The sequence below is a fragment of the Psammomys obesus genome, unplaced genomic scaffold (genome assembly GCF_907164565.1).
Source record: "Psammomys obesus unplaced genomic scaffold, mPsaObe1.curated_primary_1811, whole genome shotgun sequence".
NCBI classification, from domain to species: domain Eukaryota; kingdom Metazoa; phylum Chordata; class Mammalia; order Rodentia; family Muridae; genus Psammomys; species Psammomys obesus.
In genome coordinates this window covers 7053179-7070610 of record NW_026590809.1, presented here as the reverse complement: position 1 = coordinate 7070610, position 17432 = coordinate 7053179, and the positions used below count along the sequence as shown (strand labels likewise).

The 17432-nt window shown below is 50.3% G+C and overlaps 1 protein-coding gene and 1 pseudogene across 2 annotated transcripts in view; both read left to right on the top strand.

Moving 5' to 3' along the window:
• Nucleotides 1–7240, top strand: part of Tom1 (target of myb1 membrane trafficking protein) — a 40612-nt gene extending 33372 nt beyond the window's left edge. Inside the window, exons 12-15 of one of the 2 annotated variants that reach the window (XM_055609023.1) lie at nt 668–743; nt 3520–3579; nt 6270–6309; nt 6407–6634. In XM_055609023.1, the coding sequence (XP_055464998.1) occupies nt 668–743; nt 3520–3579; nt 6270–6309; nt 6407–6558 (328 nt within the window). In that variant the 3' untranslated portion in view covers nt 6559–6634. Of the gene's footprint in view, nt 1–667; nt 744–3519; nt 3580–6269; nt 6310–6406 lie in introns of both variants that reach the window. The other variant, XM_055609022.1, reaches the window with a different exon arrangement.
• Nucleotides 7241–7536: 296 nt separating this feature from the next.
• Nucleotides 7537–15853, top strand: LOC129678309 (40S ribosomal protein SA-like; annotated as a pseudogene).
• Nucleotides 15854–17432: the final 1579 nt, after the last annotated feature.

Sequence of the window (17432 nt, the reverse complement as noted above, 5' to 3'; positions counted from 1 at the left end):
CTCAGTCACACCACACACTCATTCCCTGTCCTCACCTTCTAGTAGCCAAGTACCAACCCAACCCCTCCCAGTCCTGGCCTTCCACCTGCCTGGCTAGCTGGCCCTCCTTTGGGGACATGTAAAAGAGCTGTGACCAGTCCACCAGAGAGGTAGGGAGTGTCTTCCTAATGGTGAGCCAATGTCAGAGGAGCCCACAGCAGCTTCCACACCCATTTTGGCAGTAGAAGGGACTCCTCTATTCAAATGCCTCCTTACACAGAACCACAGTTGATGGAACTGCTCCAAAAGGAAACTGTAAAAATTATCCATAAGCATGGGTGTCGTGATCTACTTCCTAGTCCCTCAACTTGGCCCAGTGTGATCACAGCCATGTGTGATCTTGTTTCTCGTCTTTGGTCACACATGCTGTTCCTAGATGCTTTGTTGATGCATGTCATTATGGGGCACATATCTGAGTATAATCCCCGACAACAGAAAATGGAGGCTCTTCTTCCTGTCCCAGGCTTGCAGAGGAAGAACCTTGCTCAGGCCAGGCCATGCTGAGACCTGAGCCATTTCTGCCCAGGCCAACCCAAGGCCAGCTCACCCGACTCCCTCAATCCTCGTGTTGCCTGTCAGGCCTGGTGTGACCAGGCAGCATCTAATGTCATGCTGCTGTGTATTTCAGGGTCAAATATGAAGCCCCCCAAACCACAGATGGCCTGGCTGGGGCCCTGGATGCCCGGCAGCAGAGCACTGGAGCGGTAAGCAGAGGAGTCCTGTTTCACCCAGAGCCTTCCAAAAAGAAGGCACTATGGGTCTACCATGAGCCCAGTACTGGCTTGGCACAGCCCTTTCCCTTTGTGGCTAATGTGATTATCCCCAGTTGAGAGCCAAGGCACTCAGCCAGCAAAGATTCAGACACAATCCTGCTTTCAGGAACTGGTGTCCAGTGTGGTCCTGGGTTCACATCCCACTTCATCACCTGCCAGCTGTGGGTCATCAAGCAAATTAACCTACAAGCCCTCAGTTTCATCTTCTTTACCCAGAACTTTTCACAGCAGTAGAAGTATTATGAGAGGGCAGGACTCTCACTGTTCTCCATCACTGCCTCTCTGACACCATTCACTAACAGGAGCATCGCCGGAGGGGAGTAAAATGGAAACCCTAGAACAACAGTCAGAATTCCCAGGCATTCACTTAACTTGTTTAAGTCCAGTTAATTCCTAGACTGTGTGTTGAGCGGCAGCCACATGTCCAGAACTGAGCACTCTGTGGCTATTTTCCCCAGTGACAAGCTCTCCAAAAATAATCTATAGTGAGGCCAGTCACTCAGGAAGACAGCTAGAAACAGCATACCCTACTCAGGTGCTGGAGGAGGGCAAGAAGGTCACAGAGGAGGAGAACAAGTGTGGTAGATGGACTCTGAGGCCAAGTGGGCCAGGCAAGTGGAAGAAGAGGTCTAAGAGGTGGGTAGGGCTGTGGACACTGTCATAGTTGACGTAGAAGCCATTTGAAAGCCTTGAGCACAGAGGAACCTCACTCAACTTCCGGAAGGAAGCCAACTCCATTAAGAGGTCCTGCTTGCATGGGGTAGGGGCGGTGACTCACAGGAACTCTCCATCTGCACTCCTGTGCCTCCTAGCTCTTAGCTTGGAGTCCCTTTCAGAGCAGAGCAGAGCACTGGGGCAAACAGACTTCATGGAGTCCAAGGGCCTCTATTGGGTGCTTCAGAGCACACCTGCACCAGGGCTTGGTGCCTCTGCATACTTTTGAGCTGTCACTTTTTGAGCCTGTGCTCTGTGTTTGGCCCTGTGCTAAGCCCTCATGTTCCCCTCGTGGGAGCCACCACAGTCCACTTCTGCTGCCACCCAGGGATGAAGGCATCCTCCCAGGACAAACAGCAACCAAGAGGACGGCCAGTGTTGACTTTCAGGCTCCCACAGCACCTTGCAGTAGCCCCCAGTAGGAAATACTTGCATGGCACTCACTGATAAGCATGGCACTTTCTCCCTACCCTCTATTTGGGAAGCCACTTGTTGGATATGATTTTTGAAAACCAAGCTGACACTCAGTCCCAAGGGCTTAAGTCTGACTACAGGCAAGGCCACATTAGCCCACTGACTACCTAGATGTGATTGCAAGATCAAATCCAAACTGGACCTGGTGGGCAGTGCCTTTGTCCAAGGATCAGCAGAACTCATTTGTGTCATGTACACAATGGCCCTTGTTACACCAAGAGCCAGGTTCTCTTCCTTTACTCCCTGGTGCAACAGTGGGCTAGGCCTACACTGGTCTGGGGAGAGTGGACAAAGGAGGTCAGTACATCATGGGCAAGAGCACCTCCACCACTCACCTGCTCTAGGACCTAGAAAGCGTCCTCTTTTGCTTCTGGTAACTATGAAGCCAGAGGACAAAGCAGCTCTTCTGAAACCTCGGTTTCAGAAGCTCTTGGCAGTCACCAGGCTGTCTGACAGCTGCTGCTCTTCAGCTTAGAGTGTACCCTTAGAGGACACGGGCCACCCTTTGGAGTCCCATAGGAATAGGAGTGTTTTGTTTGAGTTTGCTCTCCACATTGCCCCAGCCTGGCAGCTCTGAGCTCCTACCAGGGTTCTCCCATAGTAAGGTACCGTGGGTAGCTTAGGTGATAAGCTGGGACTCTAAACTGGTTTGGTCAGAGATTCTAGCTTCCCCTTTGCTCAAAAGCTGCCAAACAGAAACTTAGAGTTCCCAGCCTTCCTGTATGCAGTCTCTCTGCTGGCTTTGCCTTCTCCTGACAGCACTCCAGATGGTGGCCCTGCTGTCAGGTGAGGAAGACAAGGGCAAAAATAGTACTTGAACTTGTCTTATGCACATACTTTTATTAGATGCCAGGAGTCACTCCAAGAACAAAGCAGAACCTGTCTATGCTCATGATCTCCAGCCAGATTGTCACTGTGGGAACTGTTACAGAGGAGGCTTTGAGTCCCTGGCTCCTTTTAGGAGCCCATGTGTTTGGGCCCAGAATCAAATGTCCCATCTAGAAAGCTGCCCCTGTGACCACCAGCCTAGCCTTTCTGGAACACTTAGCACTTGCCTCCTCTTGGATCCTACTGTTTCTAACTGAGGCTGCCAAGCTACTGGGAGACAGAATCTCTCTGGCTTTGCTCTGAGCAGCTGTGACCAGGCTTGTCCTTGTCCTGGACCAAGGCATAAAACCCTTCTCTTAAGGCATAAAACTGCCCTATACTTCCCACTGTTGGACCAGATGTCCATCCTCTCCATGTGGGGAATGGCTCCCATGAACCCCTTGTCCTGTGCCAGTTGCTGGGAGCAAATTTCCTGCTTATTCTTCTGGATTTGAATTTTTTCACCTATAGCCTGGGACCACTAGTAGAGCGGTCCTAGGCAGCTGGAAGAGATAACCCCAGGAAGTGTAGCACAGCAGGAAGCAAAAGAAACCCAGATCAGGGTGGATGAGTGACTTTCAAGAACCATTCAGCTTTTTTCTTGTCATCCAGACCACTGCCCCTATCTGCCTCACTGCTACCTTCCTTCCAGATCCCGGCCACCCAAGCCCGTATCATGGAGGACATTGAGCAGTGGCTGTCCACAGATGTGGTAAGTTGCCTACCAAGCAGGGATCTATTTGTCTTGTAAAGTGGCCTGATGAAGAAAGGCAAGTATAAATATCTTCACCTAGTCACTCACCATCCTCTCCCAGGCAACAGCCTCTCTGTCTCAGATCACACTCCCAGCATAAGGTCACCATGTGTGACAGCCATCATTTGGGAGTAGTAAACTGTCCCCTCAATAGCCCCCAGATACCTAAAGCCACTCAGAGGGAGGCATCATCATTGTCTCATTTCATATCAAAAAAGCCGGTAACTTAGGATAATCATGCTAAAATCTGTACACCTAAAGAAGCTAAGCAAGAAGAAGGACCCTGGGTAGGATGCTCAATCCTTACTGAGAAAGGCAGACAGGATAGACATTAGAAGAGGATGAAAACAAGGAACAAGATAGGAGCCTACCACAGAGGGCCTCTGAAAGACTCTACCCAGCAGGGTATCAAAGCAGATGCTGAGACTCATAGCCAAACTTTGGGAAATGTGCAGGGAATCTTATGGAAGAAGGAGGAAATAGAAAGGCCTGGAGGGGATTGGAGAGCAACAAAGCCAAAAAATCTGAGTGCAGGGGTCTTTTCTGAGACTGATACTCCAACCAAGGACCATGCGTGGAGATAACCTAGAACCCCTGCTCAGATGTAGCCCATGGCAGCTCAGTCTCCAAGTGGCTACCCTAGTAAGGGGAACAGGGGCTGTCTCTGATATGAACTCAGTGGCTGGCTCTTTGATCACATCCCCCTGAGGTGGGGGCAGCCTTACCAGGCCACAGAGGAAGACAATGCAGACAGTCCTGATGAGAACTGATAGGCTAGTGTCAGATGGAAGGTGAGGAGGACCTCCCCTATCAGTATACTGGGGAAGGGGCATGGGAGGAGAAGAGGGAGGGACCCAGCTCATGGCTAGCACTTTCTAAAGGGACATGACCAAAAGACAGAAATCCTGAACCATCCCACCAGCCCCAAGCCCTGCTACTTGTAAAAAGCAGAAGTAGGAGGTGTCAGAATCAGTTCTGGCATCACCGCAGTGGACACCAAAGACCCAGTGAGAGCTTGGGCACTTCTGTTTCTAAAGGGCCTACTTACTGAGGCAGAAGTCTCATCCACCTCCATGCCCCACATGTTCAGGTGCTTAACAGGTTATCGATTTACCTCCAGCCAGACCTGAGCACAGCTTTAGCCCTAACAGCCCCAGCGTATGGGTGTCAGCCTTCCATCATGGAAGTAGATAGTCCCCATCTCTGGACCCTGGAGGAAAGGAATGTGCTGTTGGGCACCTTAGTTTGACATTCTGTGCTTAGCTTTCAACATCCACCATCTTAGGCTATGCTACAGTGTTTCTTCTTCTTTCTTTCGTTTTTTTTTGTTTGTTTGTTTGTTTGTTTGTTTTGTTTTTTTGTTTTTTTTTTGTTTTTTTTTTTGTTTTTTTTTTTTGAGACAGGGTCTCTCTATGTAGTACTGGCTGTCCTGGACTAACCCTCTGAAAATCTAAGCAAATCCCAAATTAAATCATATGCTTCCTTCCTTAGGTTGTCTGGTCATGGTGTCCCTCCATAGCAATAGAACAGTACCTAGGATAGGCACACTGGGTGGCAAGTCTCAATTTAATATACAAGTTCAGGGAGTTAAAATAGATTTGGTCATAAGTTTGTTGGATTGTGTTGCAATAAAATGAGTGTTGGACTAAATAATGTTTATTATTTGTGTTACGATTATCACGGTGGCATTATTTAACCTGCTGTTAACCTGGGCACTGGGCCCTGACTGGTCCTGCACTTTTGTTTTGGTTTTGTTTGTTTGTTTGTTTGTTTGTTTTGTGAGACAGGGTCTCTCTATGTAGTACTGGCTATCCTGGAATTTGCTATGTAGACCAGGCTGTCCTTGAACTCACAGAGATCCTCCTGCCTCTGCCTCCCAAGTACGGGGATTAAAGGTGTGTGCCACCATACCCAGCAGTCCTCCCTGTTTCTTGGCATTTAACTTTGAAAAAAGATGTTTTAAGATTTCTTTATCTATCTGCATGGGCGTGTTTATGTTACCGCATGCATCCCTGGTACCTGAAGAGGCCGAAAGATGGCATCGGTTCTCCTGGAACTAGAGTTACAATTGGTTGGGAACTGCCGTATGGGACGGAACCTGGGTCCTTTGCGACAGCAACAAGTGCTCTTAACCACTGAGCTGTGTCTCCAGCCCCACCTAATTATGTTTGTGTGTGTATGTGTGCGCTCGCCCGTGTGCTCGCGGGCACACGCACACGCTCCCTCCCCAACCCACCCCCCACCCCCCACCCCCGCACGCACAGCCCACAGAGACCAAAAGAGGACATTGGGTCCTCTGACTCTGCTATTATAGGCTCTTATGAGTTGTCTGTATGTGTGCTAGGAAATGAACCTTGGTCCTCTGTGAGAACAGTGTGAGCTCGTAACTTCTAAGCCAGGTCTTCAACTCCAGCCTCCCTGTTTCAAAGGAGAAAAAAGTCATGGCTCAGAGAAATTGGAACACCTGCGGCCCTTGAAGCTCAGGAGGGGTTGAACCAAAGCCTATGTCCTGACACCAGGATCAGCTTAAGCACAACACCAACACTGGTCCTGGTTCCAAGGGCCTGTCCTTGCCCGCCCCACCGTGTAGCCAGCTGCAAATGCTCCCAGCAGTAATAACCTTTATCTCCTTCCCTCTGCATTCTCAGGGCAACAGTGCTGAGGAGCCCTCTGGTGTCACCAGTGAAGGTAACAGCACCCCATCTACCTAAGCCTCCCTGAAAGTCATAGTTCTGCGCCTCTCCCCTCCCTTAGCTCTAGCCTACAAGCCTACTCTTTCCCCTAGAATTTGACAAATTCCTGGAAGAACGAGCCAAAGCTGCCGATCGACTGCCCAACCTGGCCAGCCCTTCAGCTGAGGGACCCCGGAGACCTTCTGGCACAGCCCCTCGGAGGAAGACCCAGGAGAAGGACGATGACATGCTGTTTGCCTTATGAATGCAGGATCTGGCATCCTGTAGCCCAGGGCCTGGCACTATCATATCCACTGGGGCCCTTCCCTCCCTTGGTGTTACTGCTGCTTGGGGGTGTTTTGTTACCCCACTTCTCTCCTCCTGGAGCCTGGGCGGCAGTGGGATGAACTAGGGAAACAGGTCAGCCCTGCCCTGGGATCCTGACTGGTCCTGCCTCCTTCTCCATCCTGCTATTATGACTTTGCTGAGACCTGGGGCCCCAGACAAGCCGACCTGTGTGACCTGATTGACCTGGTGTGAGGCTGCTTTCATGAAACTCCTCTGGTCCCATCCCCAGAGAAGCCCACAGGAGCCCCCCAAAATCCACACTACCAGTCTGGGCAATAGGGGAGACATTACCACAGCCTTGCCCATCCCTTTCCCCTGCAGAGTGGGACCTGACGAAGGGGTGGGCTGTGGTGGTCCTGGCTGAGCTGTCCACTGTCCCGGTACGAAGATGCACCCAGTGAGGAATGACCTCACCAGCCCAGGTGTTAAGATGGGGATTCTGGGTACACAGAGCCCCCCAGTTCCTCCACTGCCTCTCCCCCATTCTAGCTCTGTTCCTCCAGCAGGGCTCCACCCACCTGGGGCTCACCTGTTGATTGGTCCTCAAGTAGAGGGGGAGGTGCCTTTTGTATCCCTAAATAAAGTACAAAACCACCTGCCAGCATGACCTGCTCTGGCAGGAAGCAATTTGACCTCCTGGGGGCCAAGGCCTGCTTTGAGCTAGAGGCCATCTGATACTACTCACAGCACAGCAGGGCAGGTCGCACAGCCATGCTCATAGATACTACAGTCGTGGCTTCGCCACACAAGTCCAACTTCTGCTCTGCACAGGAGAGCCATCGGCCTGTTTGGGCTCCTGCACACACCGCTAGCCCTAGCAGCCGGGTTCTGTCCACCCTACAACAGTGGCACATTGCTCAAGAGAGGGAGCCTAGTATCGGTGGGTAGTGTTGACATGCTGGGGCAGCCAGCCACCCGGAGGGTGCTGGTGGCAGCTGTGGCCCAGGCGTTCCACAGTCTGCACTGCATGCTGCTGACTAGAACTCTCGGCTGCCTTGGCACACAGCCCCGGGCACTGCGCCATGAAAATCAGGTGTGGGCACCCAGAGCTCCCCTGGTTCAACACAGCCCTCAAGAGGCCTTGTTCCTAGCTGTAGGCACCTGCTGGCCCAGCCTTTAGCAGCAAGAAAAGGGCAGAAAACTAGACACTGTCTTCTCCAAAGTCAGAAAGCAGTGGTAGGCACACAGGATCTGGTGTCTGCACTCTGAAACCTGGCCCAGCCCTCTAGGGACAACCTGCATGTCCCCTCTAGGGACAACTCAGGGGAAGGGCTGAACACATATCCACCCTTGGTCTGCTCCCACAGCATGTATGGTGTGGCCACCTTTACAGGTGGCTAAGCAGGGCCTTGTCTGACTAACAAGTCATGGAGGAGAGGGACCCCAGCCCACTTTTCTACCTACTTTGTTCTTTCCATAGCTGAAGCCCTTTAGGGGAACTGACTGTAATGATCAAAGGCAGGGCTGCTGCTTTCAGGGTCCGACGTCTGGGTCATAGGTGTGAGGCAGATGCCATGCTCAGTGCTGCGGATGCATACGGGGGTGCGAAGGATGTGCCTGCCCGGGGACTGGTAAAAGGGAAGGGGCAGGAAAGAACTGGGAGCTGGGATTGGTCAATCGGTTCTCAGACTTCCTCCAAGACAGGGAATTGCTCCAGGGGCTCTCCCTGTGGAGACAAGGCAGGCAGCAGAAGGGAGCGAGGGGAAGGCTGCCAGGAAACCAGTCATTGCATGCAGACCTTAGTTAACAGCAGCATGGCTTGGAGCACTGCTGCTCTGGTTCCTCAGCTCAGTCTGCCTCTTCTTCCCAGCTCCCAGGACAACTGCTGGAGACTTAGCGGGTAGCACCAGTCCCTCCTCCCTGCCTCCAATGCCCCTTGCAAAGATGGTCACAATTGACTGGATCCCAGCAATGGGAACGAAGCAGAGGCTGACCATGAGTCCTGGTTCTAGTTCTGCCCGGGCCAGCACTTCATGAAACCCCTGCCTTCCAAGATAGCTAAAAGTTTGTCCTGCTCCAATTTGCGTGGGCTTGGCGTCAAGACCAGTGACCTGTTGTTTCCCATTGTAACCACAAGATGGCAGCAGTGCTGCATGCATGGGAGCTCTTTATGTGTACACACATACCCTCCCACCTCCCCACCCTCACTTCTCTGACAGGTGAAACAAGGAATTGGAATCTAAAGGACCTGAATTCCCTCCTATAAAACCCAGCTTGATTTCCAAAAGCTTCGGCTCTGACACTACCTGACGCTTGGGCTGTAGAGAAGGCACACCAGAGCCAGCAATAGACTGTGAGGCTATGGATTGGTAGAGCCCGTTTCACGACGCTCCGGATAGAGCCTGGTGTGCACTCTAATGGCTCCTCTGTCCAAGTGTATGTCTAGCTGTTTCTGCGTGCAGGAAGTCAGGAGGGGCACCCTGGCAGCACAGTTCTCAGATCCCAGCTTCTCATGCTGTTCCTTTCTCCAGTGATGAGAGGTAGCCCTGATGTACATTTTTGGGTTGGTTGTTTTGGTTTGCTGGGTTTTTTGTTTGTTTTCAAAGTAGGGTTTCTCTGTATAGCCCTCGTTGTCCTGGAACTCACTGTAGACCAGGCTGGCCTCTAACTCAGTGACCCACCTATCCCTGCCTCCTTAGTGCAGGGATTAAAGGCGTGCACCACCATTGCCCCAGCTTATTTTGGTTTTTCGAGCAAGCAAACTTTCTAACCTTCCTCCTCAAACTCTTGAGTGTTGTGGTCGCAAGCATCATCCCCCATGCCTAGCTTGGTCCACTCTTACTGCTTCTTTCTCAGTCCCATCACCACCAATCTGTTACTCTCCCTACCTGATGTCCTCCAGGCCATCCTCCGCTGGACCTCATGACTCTGTCCAAACACCAGCCTTCCCTCAAGCTCTTGAACCCTCTCTGGACCACTGCAGTCCCCTCACTATCAGTGACAATCTTGCCACTCATCTCACAGCTTTGGGACAGGAAGAGAGAGTGGGGACAGGGCAGACTTCACTATGGGCAGATGGACAGAGTGACATCCACATCCCACTGTCTGGGCAAACTCCACATCTGAGCAGTCCTGGGTGTGTGCCTGGAGGAGGCCTCCTCACCTCCAGCATCAGAAGGCTCCATGGTCCATACAGTTTCTCTGCATGGTTCCCAGCAATAGGCCTCAGTTGGCTGAATAACACACATCTGTTCACACTGGAAACTGGAAAGTCTAAGATCCAGGTGTGGCAGAAATGTTCTCCTTGGTTTGCTGATTGATATTGATATTGTATCTTCACCCTGACCTCCTCCTCTTAGAAAGGCATCAGTTATATTGGATTAGCCCTTCATCCAATGAAGACATTGCACTTCATTCACCTCTTTAGAATTGCTGTCTCCAAATACACACTGTGAGGTCCTGAGGACTTCAACACATACATTTGGAAGGATAAATTCTGCCCATGGAGATCACACACAGATTCCTCCCACTCTACAGAGCAGTGACCTCAATTTCTGCCCTCGTGGAGATTTGAGATGACTAATAGATCATACTTAACCCAGCTCCAGAGCCATGGGAACCCAAGAGCCAGCAATGAGGCCAAAGCAAAACAGGAACAAGAGAAAAAAAGGACCCAGGTCCAGAGAGTCTAGCTGGGCTTCCACCTGCTCCTAGGGCTGCCATGTAAAAGTAGCACCCAGCAGTCAACAGGCAGCCTTCACTGGTACCCTTGGACCCCATTCTCCCCTCCCTTGCTTAGCCAGTCCGCACTCTGCCCCTGCCAGAGGCCACCCTGCATCACAGTCCCCACAGCTGTGTGTGTGGCAAAGGACAAGGTTCAATTTCCAGCACCCATATGCTAACTTATAACTATCTCTAGCTCCAGTTCCACTGAATCTGGAGCTTTCTTTGGGCCTCTGCAGGTAACAGACATGCACACGGTACACAGACATATATGCAGACAAAACAGTCATACAATTTTTTTTTCAAGACGGGATTTCTCTATGTAGAGTTGGCTGTCCTAGACTCACTTTGTAGACCAGGAAGAATACTTTTTTTAAACAAATTAACACTTGGGAAGTAGAGGTAGGTGGTCACTGTGAGTTTCAGGCCAGCCTGATCTACAAAGCGAGTCCAGAAGAGCCAAGGCTACACAGAGAAACCCTGTCTCATAAAAATAAATTTTAAAAAAATTGACATACCAGGAAAAAAAAAAAAAAAAAGCAGGTGACAAAGTCTGGAAACATTCCCTCAGCTAGACTTCATAAATGAGTGGAGATGCTCAGGCCAGTGTGCTGAGGAGTCTTGAAGTCTTTTTGGATCACGTTTTTCGTTGCTGAGTAACCATGGCTGCCTTAGAACTCAAGCTGTAGATCAGGCTGTCCTGCAACTCAAGATCTGCCTGCCTCTGCCTTCCAAGTGCTAGGATTAAAGGCATGCATCACCATGCCCAGACATTTGTCTTTCTTAATAAATGGTCTCTATTTTTTATTTCTTTAAATATTTTTCAAAGATTTGTTTACTATGTATACAATGTTCTGCCTGCATGTTGCCTGCACGACAGCAGAGACCGCCAGATCTCATCGTAGATGGTTGTGAGCCACCATGTAGTTGCTGGGAATTGAACTTAGGACCTTTAGGAGGGCAGCCAGTGCTCTTAACCTCTGAGCCATCTCTCCAGTCCCCTCTAACTATGTGTCCCTGGTGCAATTTTCAGTCAGCCGGAAGGGAAGGTTGGGGGGGGACAAAAAAAATCAGGAGTCAGGCAACCTCTGAACTCAGATCTCTACCTATAACACCATCTCAGCCTGGCTTTGGGAGGAGGCAGCTCCCACCCAGACTGTGAGCCTCAGAGCATGAGGACTCCCAGGCCTACCTTTTCCAAGCAAGTTGCTTTGTGGCTGGAGTCCTACCTGGGAGTCGACAAGCAGGCCCAGCTTCTGCCTCACACGTCCTCCATACATGTCCACACACACAACACTGTTTGATTTGAGGCAAACCCTTTCCTCTCTCTGGGCTCCAGTTTCCCCATTCGTTATCCCATAGAAATGTCACACCACTCCCACTGTTCTGCCCAGCCTGCTTTCAAACTTCAGTGCCCCCTTCAGGAAAGAATGAAACAGGTGGAAGATCACCCCTGCAATCCCCATGTTCAGAAGGCTAAGGCAAGATGGTTGTTTATGAGTTCAAGCCCAGCCTGAGTTACATTATTTCAGGCTAGCCTGGTTTACAGAAGGATACCTATCTTAAAACAGAGAAAGGAGGTTGGCGAAAACACAACACAAGGCATGGAGGTTTCTCTTGCTGCAATTAAGCACCATCCATGATCAAAAAGCAAGTTGGGGAGGAAAGGGTTTGTCAGCTTAAACTTCCATATTGCTATTCATCATTGAAGGAAGTCAGGACAGGAACTCAGATCCTGTCCTGAACTCCAAGATCCTGGAGGCAGGAGCTGATGCAGAGGCCATCAGCTTACTGCTTACTGGCTTGCTTCCCGTGGCTTTCTCAGCCTGCCTTCTTATAGAACCCAGGACCACCAGCTCAGGGACGGCACCACCAACCATGGGCTGGACCCTCCCTCATCAGTCACTAATCAAAAAAATATCTTACGGCTGGATCTCATGGAGGCATTTTCTCAACTGAGGCTCCTTCCTCTCTGATGACTCCAGCTTGTGGCAACTCAACAAACAAAATCAGCCAGTACAGAGCCTGAGTCATCTGTAGAAATGGGAAAGCAGGGAACTAGTAAGATTATGCTACCTTCCAAACCAGCAAAAAAGGAACGCATCTACCAGCAAGTTGGACGGACAGGTAGAGGGGAAGAGCCAGCAGGCCTCAAAATAAAAGAGACCAGTTGGGTGGTGGAGGCAGTGGCACACACCTTTAATCCCAGCACTCAGGAGGCAGAATCAAGCGAATATCTGAGTTGAGGGCAACCTGGTCTATACTGGAGTTCCAGGACTGTCAGGGCTACCTAGAGAAACCCTGTGTTGAAAACAAAAAGGTGAGGAAGTGAAATTCAGGCTAGGGTCCATTCTTGTACCCTGGTCCCACCCCCAGTAAGGGGAAGTAAAATGGACCATGGAGGGCATTGTAGGTAGCTGTGCTCCTACTGGATGCAGCCTTCACTAGAGCCCTGGGGAACTGAGTTTAAAAAGAAGTAAGATCAGTGAAGCTAGCTAGTTCAAAGTCCAGTTTCTGCCTTACTTCAAGAAGGCACCCTGATATATATCATCAGACTGGTGTGTACTAATTCCTGGACCTGGGCCTGTGCAAAGGGCTGCATGGAGGCTGGGACCATCACTGTGTATGTGGATGTATGTGTATATAAACATTCACATTTGTGTTTATATGATATTTTGCAGTACGTCAAGCAGTTACTCTTCCTCCCTTTTGCACATCAGTGATGAGACTGAGTCCAGTGCTACCCAGCAGAGACACTCTAGCTGGCAGCATCCGCCTGTGGAGCCCTGCTGCTTGAGCCAGACCCCATGACCCAAAAGGACAGGAGGTGAGAAGAACCAGACTCACCGGGGGCTCCAGGCTCTGAAGCAACCTCGCCAACCCTGGCCTCAACCTCATGGGCACATTCATTTTCATTCATGAACCCAGGAGTCCTGTACTGTCCTTGAAGGTTTTTCAGCCAGCTATGCAAAATGCTGAACCTGCGCCTTTCACTTCTTGCTTTACTGCCATTGTCCTGGTACCCATGTCCTCACTCCCTCCTCAGTCACTGTTGTGCTAGGAGCCCTGGCTCTACTGTAGCAGCTAGCTACAGGTCAAAAGCAGACACCTGTGTGCTTTGTCCTGTGTTACCCAAAGTGCAATGACCTAGAGGAGACCGGCTCCAGCCGAGGGTCGGGGATGCATTCCAGCCTCGCCTCTTCTATCAGGCGTCTCGTTGCTCGGCCCGTTTGTCCTGCTGCTATCACATGTGCAGCACACAGGACCATACACCCTCCAGTCACCAGGAGCCCTCTTGGTATAGCCTAAGGTCCTGCATGGGCATAAGAAGAGGGTATTCATGAGATCTGAGGTTAAACTTTCAAGGCTTGGCTTAAGATTCATTACTTCTATTAATGTGTATGCATGTTTGCCTTTGTGAGTTTATGTGTTCCACATGTGTGCAGGTGTCCATGGAGGCCAAAGGGCACTGAAACTCCTAGAACTGGATTCGCAGGTGGTTGTAAGCCACTGGTGTGTGTGCTGGGAGCTGAATCTGAGTTTTTTGTACAAGAAAAAAGTCCTTTTAGCCTCTGAGCCATCGCTCCAGGCTAGAAGCTGAATTTTTTTATGTGTATGGGTGGTTTTGCCTGCTGTATGTCTGCGCACTACTTGCATGCAGTACCCATGGAGGACAGAAGTGGACATCTGGTTTTCTGGAGTGGGGTCACAGATGTGTGTGAGCTTCCATGTGGATGTCTAGAATCCAACCCTGGTCCTCCTGAAGAGTAGCCAGTGCTCCTGACTATCGAGCTCTCTCTTCAGCCCTTGTATCTTTTTACAGTTATAATTATTAAATATTGATAGTATTACATACAGTGCTCACAAACACACACACAACCTGAGGGCGCACATCACAGGTGAGCACGTGAAGCTCAGAGAAGAACGTACAGGAGTTGGTTTTCTCTGTCCGCCATGTGGGTCCAGAGAGAAAACTCAAGCTTTCTGGCTTGCTTCTTTTTCTTTCTTTCTTTTTTGAAACAGGGTCTCATGTAGCAAAAGCTGGCCTCAAGTGACTGTGTAGCCAAGGCTGGCCCAAACTCTTGAGCCTCCCTCCTTTACCTCTTCCGTGGAATCACAGACATGTACCATTCTGTTGGCCTTAGGCTAGACCTTTTCCAGCATAAAAGGAGCAAGAAAGTGAGTGGCATTGCCTGAGCTGTCTCAAAGTATGCAAAGGGGTAGGAACTGGCTGGTCATGTCCAGGGAAGCAACTGGAAGACATGGAACCAAGTATGTCCAAGCTGAGAATCATGCTGTGGGCTCTGTAAGCTCAAGGAGGTCCCTGAGGCTCCTGCCAGGAAGGGGGTAATAGTCACACTATCCTGGTGTACCCTGGAAGAAGAGTATCCAAGTACAGAGCCAGAAAGAGAAAAAAGAGAGGGGAGACAGGAGAGCACCAGTGAGCAAGGACCAGGCAGAGTCCCAAGGCTCAGAGATGAGCTGCTGGATGGGAAAGGAGACCAAAGCCATCCAAAAGAACCTAAAGTACCCTTTCCACAGTGTCCAGGGATGGGTCCATATGACATTGTTCTTGATTCCTGGCGTAACTTAAGGGGGAAACTGATATCGTGTCCAGAGCCCTTGATGTCCTGCAGACGAAGGAGGGGATGTCCTCAAATTCCTCGCTGCAGGAACCCACTTAGGTGGCACCAACCTTGACTTTCAGATGGAGCAATACATCTACAAAAGGAAGAGTGATGGTATCTACATCATAAACCTGAAGAGGACCTGGGAGAAGCTGTTGCTTGCAGCTCAAGCTATTGTTGCCATTGAGAAACCTGCTGATGTCAGCTTCACCTCCTCCAGGAACACTGGCCATCGAGCTGTGCTGAAGTTTGCTGCTGCCACTGGAGCCACTCCAATTGCTGGCCACTTCATAGCTGGGACCTTCACTAACCAGATCCAAGCAGCCTTCAGGAAGCCACGGCTTATGGTGGTGACTGATGCCAGGGCTGACCACCAGCCCCTCACGGAGGCCCCTTATGTCAACCTGGCCACCATTGCTCTGTGCAACACAGTTCCCCTCTGCACTATGTGGACATTACCATCCTGTGCAACAAGGGAGCTCACTCTGTGGGTCTGATGTGGCGGATGCTGGCCCAGGAAGTACTCTGCATGCGTGGCACCATGCATGACACTATCTCCCGTGAGCACTCATGGGAGCTTATGCTTTATTTTTATTTCTACAGAGACCCCGAGGCAACTGAAAAGGAGGAGCAGGCTGCTGCTGAGAAGGTGTGACCAAGGAGGAATTCCAGGGTGAATGGACTGTGCCAGCTCCCGAGTTCACCGCCGCTCAGCCCGCGGTGGCAAATGGTCTGAGGGTGTGCAGGTGCCCTCTGTACCCATCCAGCAGTTCCCTACTGAAGACGGGAGTGCCCAGCCGGCCACTGAGGACTGGTCAGCAGCTCCCACAGGACAGACCACCGAGTGTGTTGAAGCCACCACTGAGTGGTCCTGAGGTCCTCTGCAAAGGGAAAAAAGGTAGAAGGAAAATAAAGTTCCTAAAAGCTAAAAAACAAAACAAACAAAAACCTAAGGTACCATGCTACCTTGTTTCCTGGGTGGCTTGTTGTCAACCCTGCCAGCATCCCCAGATGCTCTAAGTACAAATATTTGTCAAGAGTGGCACTTTGTGGAAATGGAGAAGGGGTGAGTCCGCACAGCACAAAAGAGGAAGGCCTGTGAAGGAGCAAGGGCTGGGGCTCCATGGTGAGAGCAGAAGTGCCCCTCCACCCTCCAGACCTCCTGTAGGACTTCAGACTGTCATCTGCTGTTAGGGTTTGTAAAGCAAAGCATAGACTCCAGGCGCTGCTCTCCCCGGACGGGGTCCTCCATACAGCCAGGATGCTCTTAAAAATATATTTTTTATTTGTACATATTTATTTTAATTTTTAAATTGTGTGTTATGTACATGTGAACATAGTGCATGTTTGAAAAGGACATTAAAGTCCCTGGAGTTGGAGTTACAGGTGGTTGTGAGCCACCTGATGTGGGGTCTGGGTACTGGGAACCAGACAGTCCTCTGGGAGAGCAGAATGACTTCTTATAATGGCTGAACTGGCTCTTCAACCCCTAGGTGTTTTTAATTTAATTTTAAAATTACAATTGTTTGTTTCTTTACTTATGTGTATGTGTGCATTCCTTCTAGGGAAGATAGGCCAGAGGACAATTTTCAGTTCTCGCCTTCTGCTGTGGGATCAGATTCAGGTTATCTCAACTCCCCGAGCTTGGCAGTAGGAACTTTTAGGATCTGAGCCATCTCACTGGCCTTGACCATGTTTTAAATAACTGGCATCCTCAAACTTCAACAAAATTAAATCCTTTACCCAAATCAAAGACTCACTTTCTGGCATGGCCAAAGCTCCTGGCACTGATCCTGGTAACACCCAAAACAAAGGCTGTTTACACACACACACACACACACACACACACACACACACACACACACCCTTCAGAGTCCTGTGCCCTGACTCTAATAGCCTCTGTACAAGATGTTTGTTGTTCCCTGTAGAACATGCCTCTCCCACAAATTATCTTACCTACTCTTCAGTGTGGCACCTCCTCCAGTCAAGTCACTCCTAACCTCCTGACTGACACTCACCCATCATGGAATGCTCTGTATACAATATCAAGATGAATGGAGAGATCGTAAGATGGATTACTCCAGCTTAGATATGTGTGACTCAGTCGTGGCTCTGCGCCACTGTCCCTAGATCTATTGTCCGTATAAAAATAAGCTGGAGGTCCACTTTGGAGAGGAGGGGGTGGCGGCTGGGGCAGCACCTGTCTATTAACAAGTACACGTCCACATACAGGGTAGAGGGCTCTTGGCTAGTTCTAGAAGGTGATGACGTGAATAAGAGCAAAAATGAGCTCCCCATGTTTGTCATGGACCTAGACTGCCCTGCTGAAACATGGGGCCCAGGGAGACAGGGAGCCTGACTACTGCTCAGCTAGTTTTTTTTAGTGCAGGGAACATGTCCTTGAGGTCAAAGCAAATTCCCTGAGAAGCACAAAACCCACCCCACAGCCAAACCATCTTCTCAGTAGCAACCAGAGATCGGCCTTTGCCTCAGCTTCCAG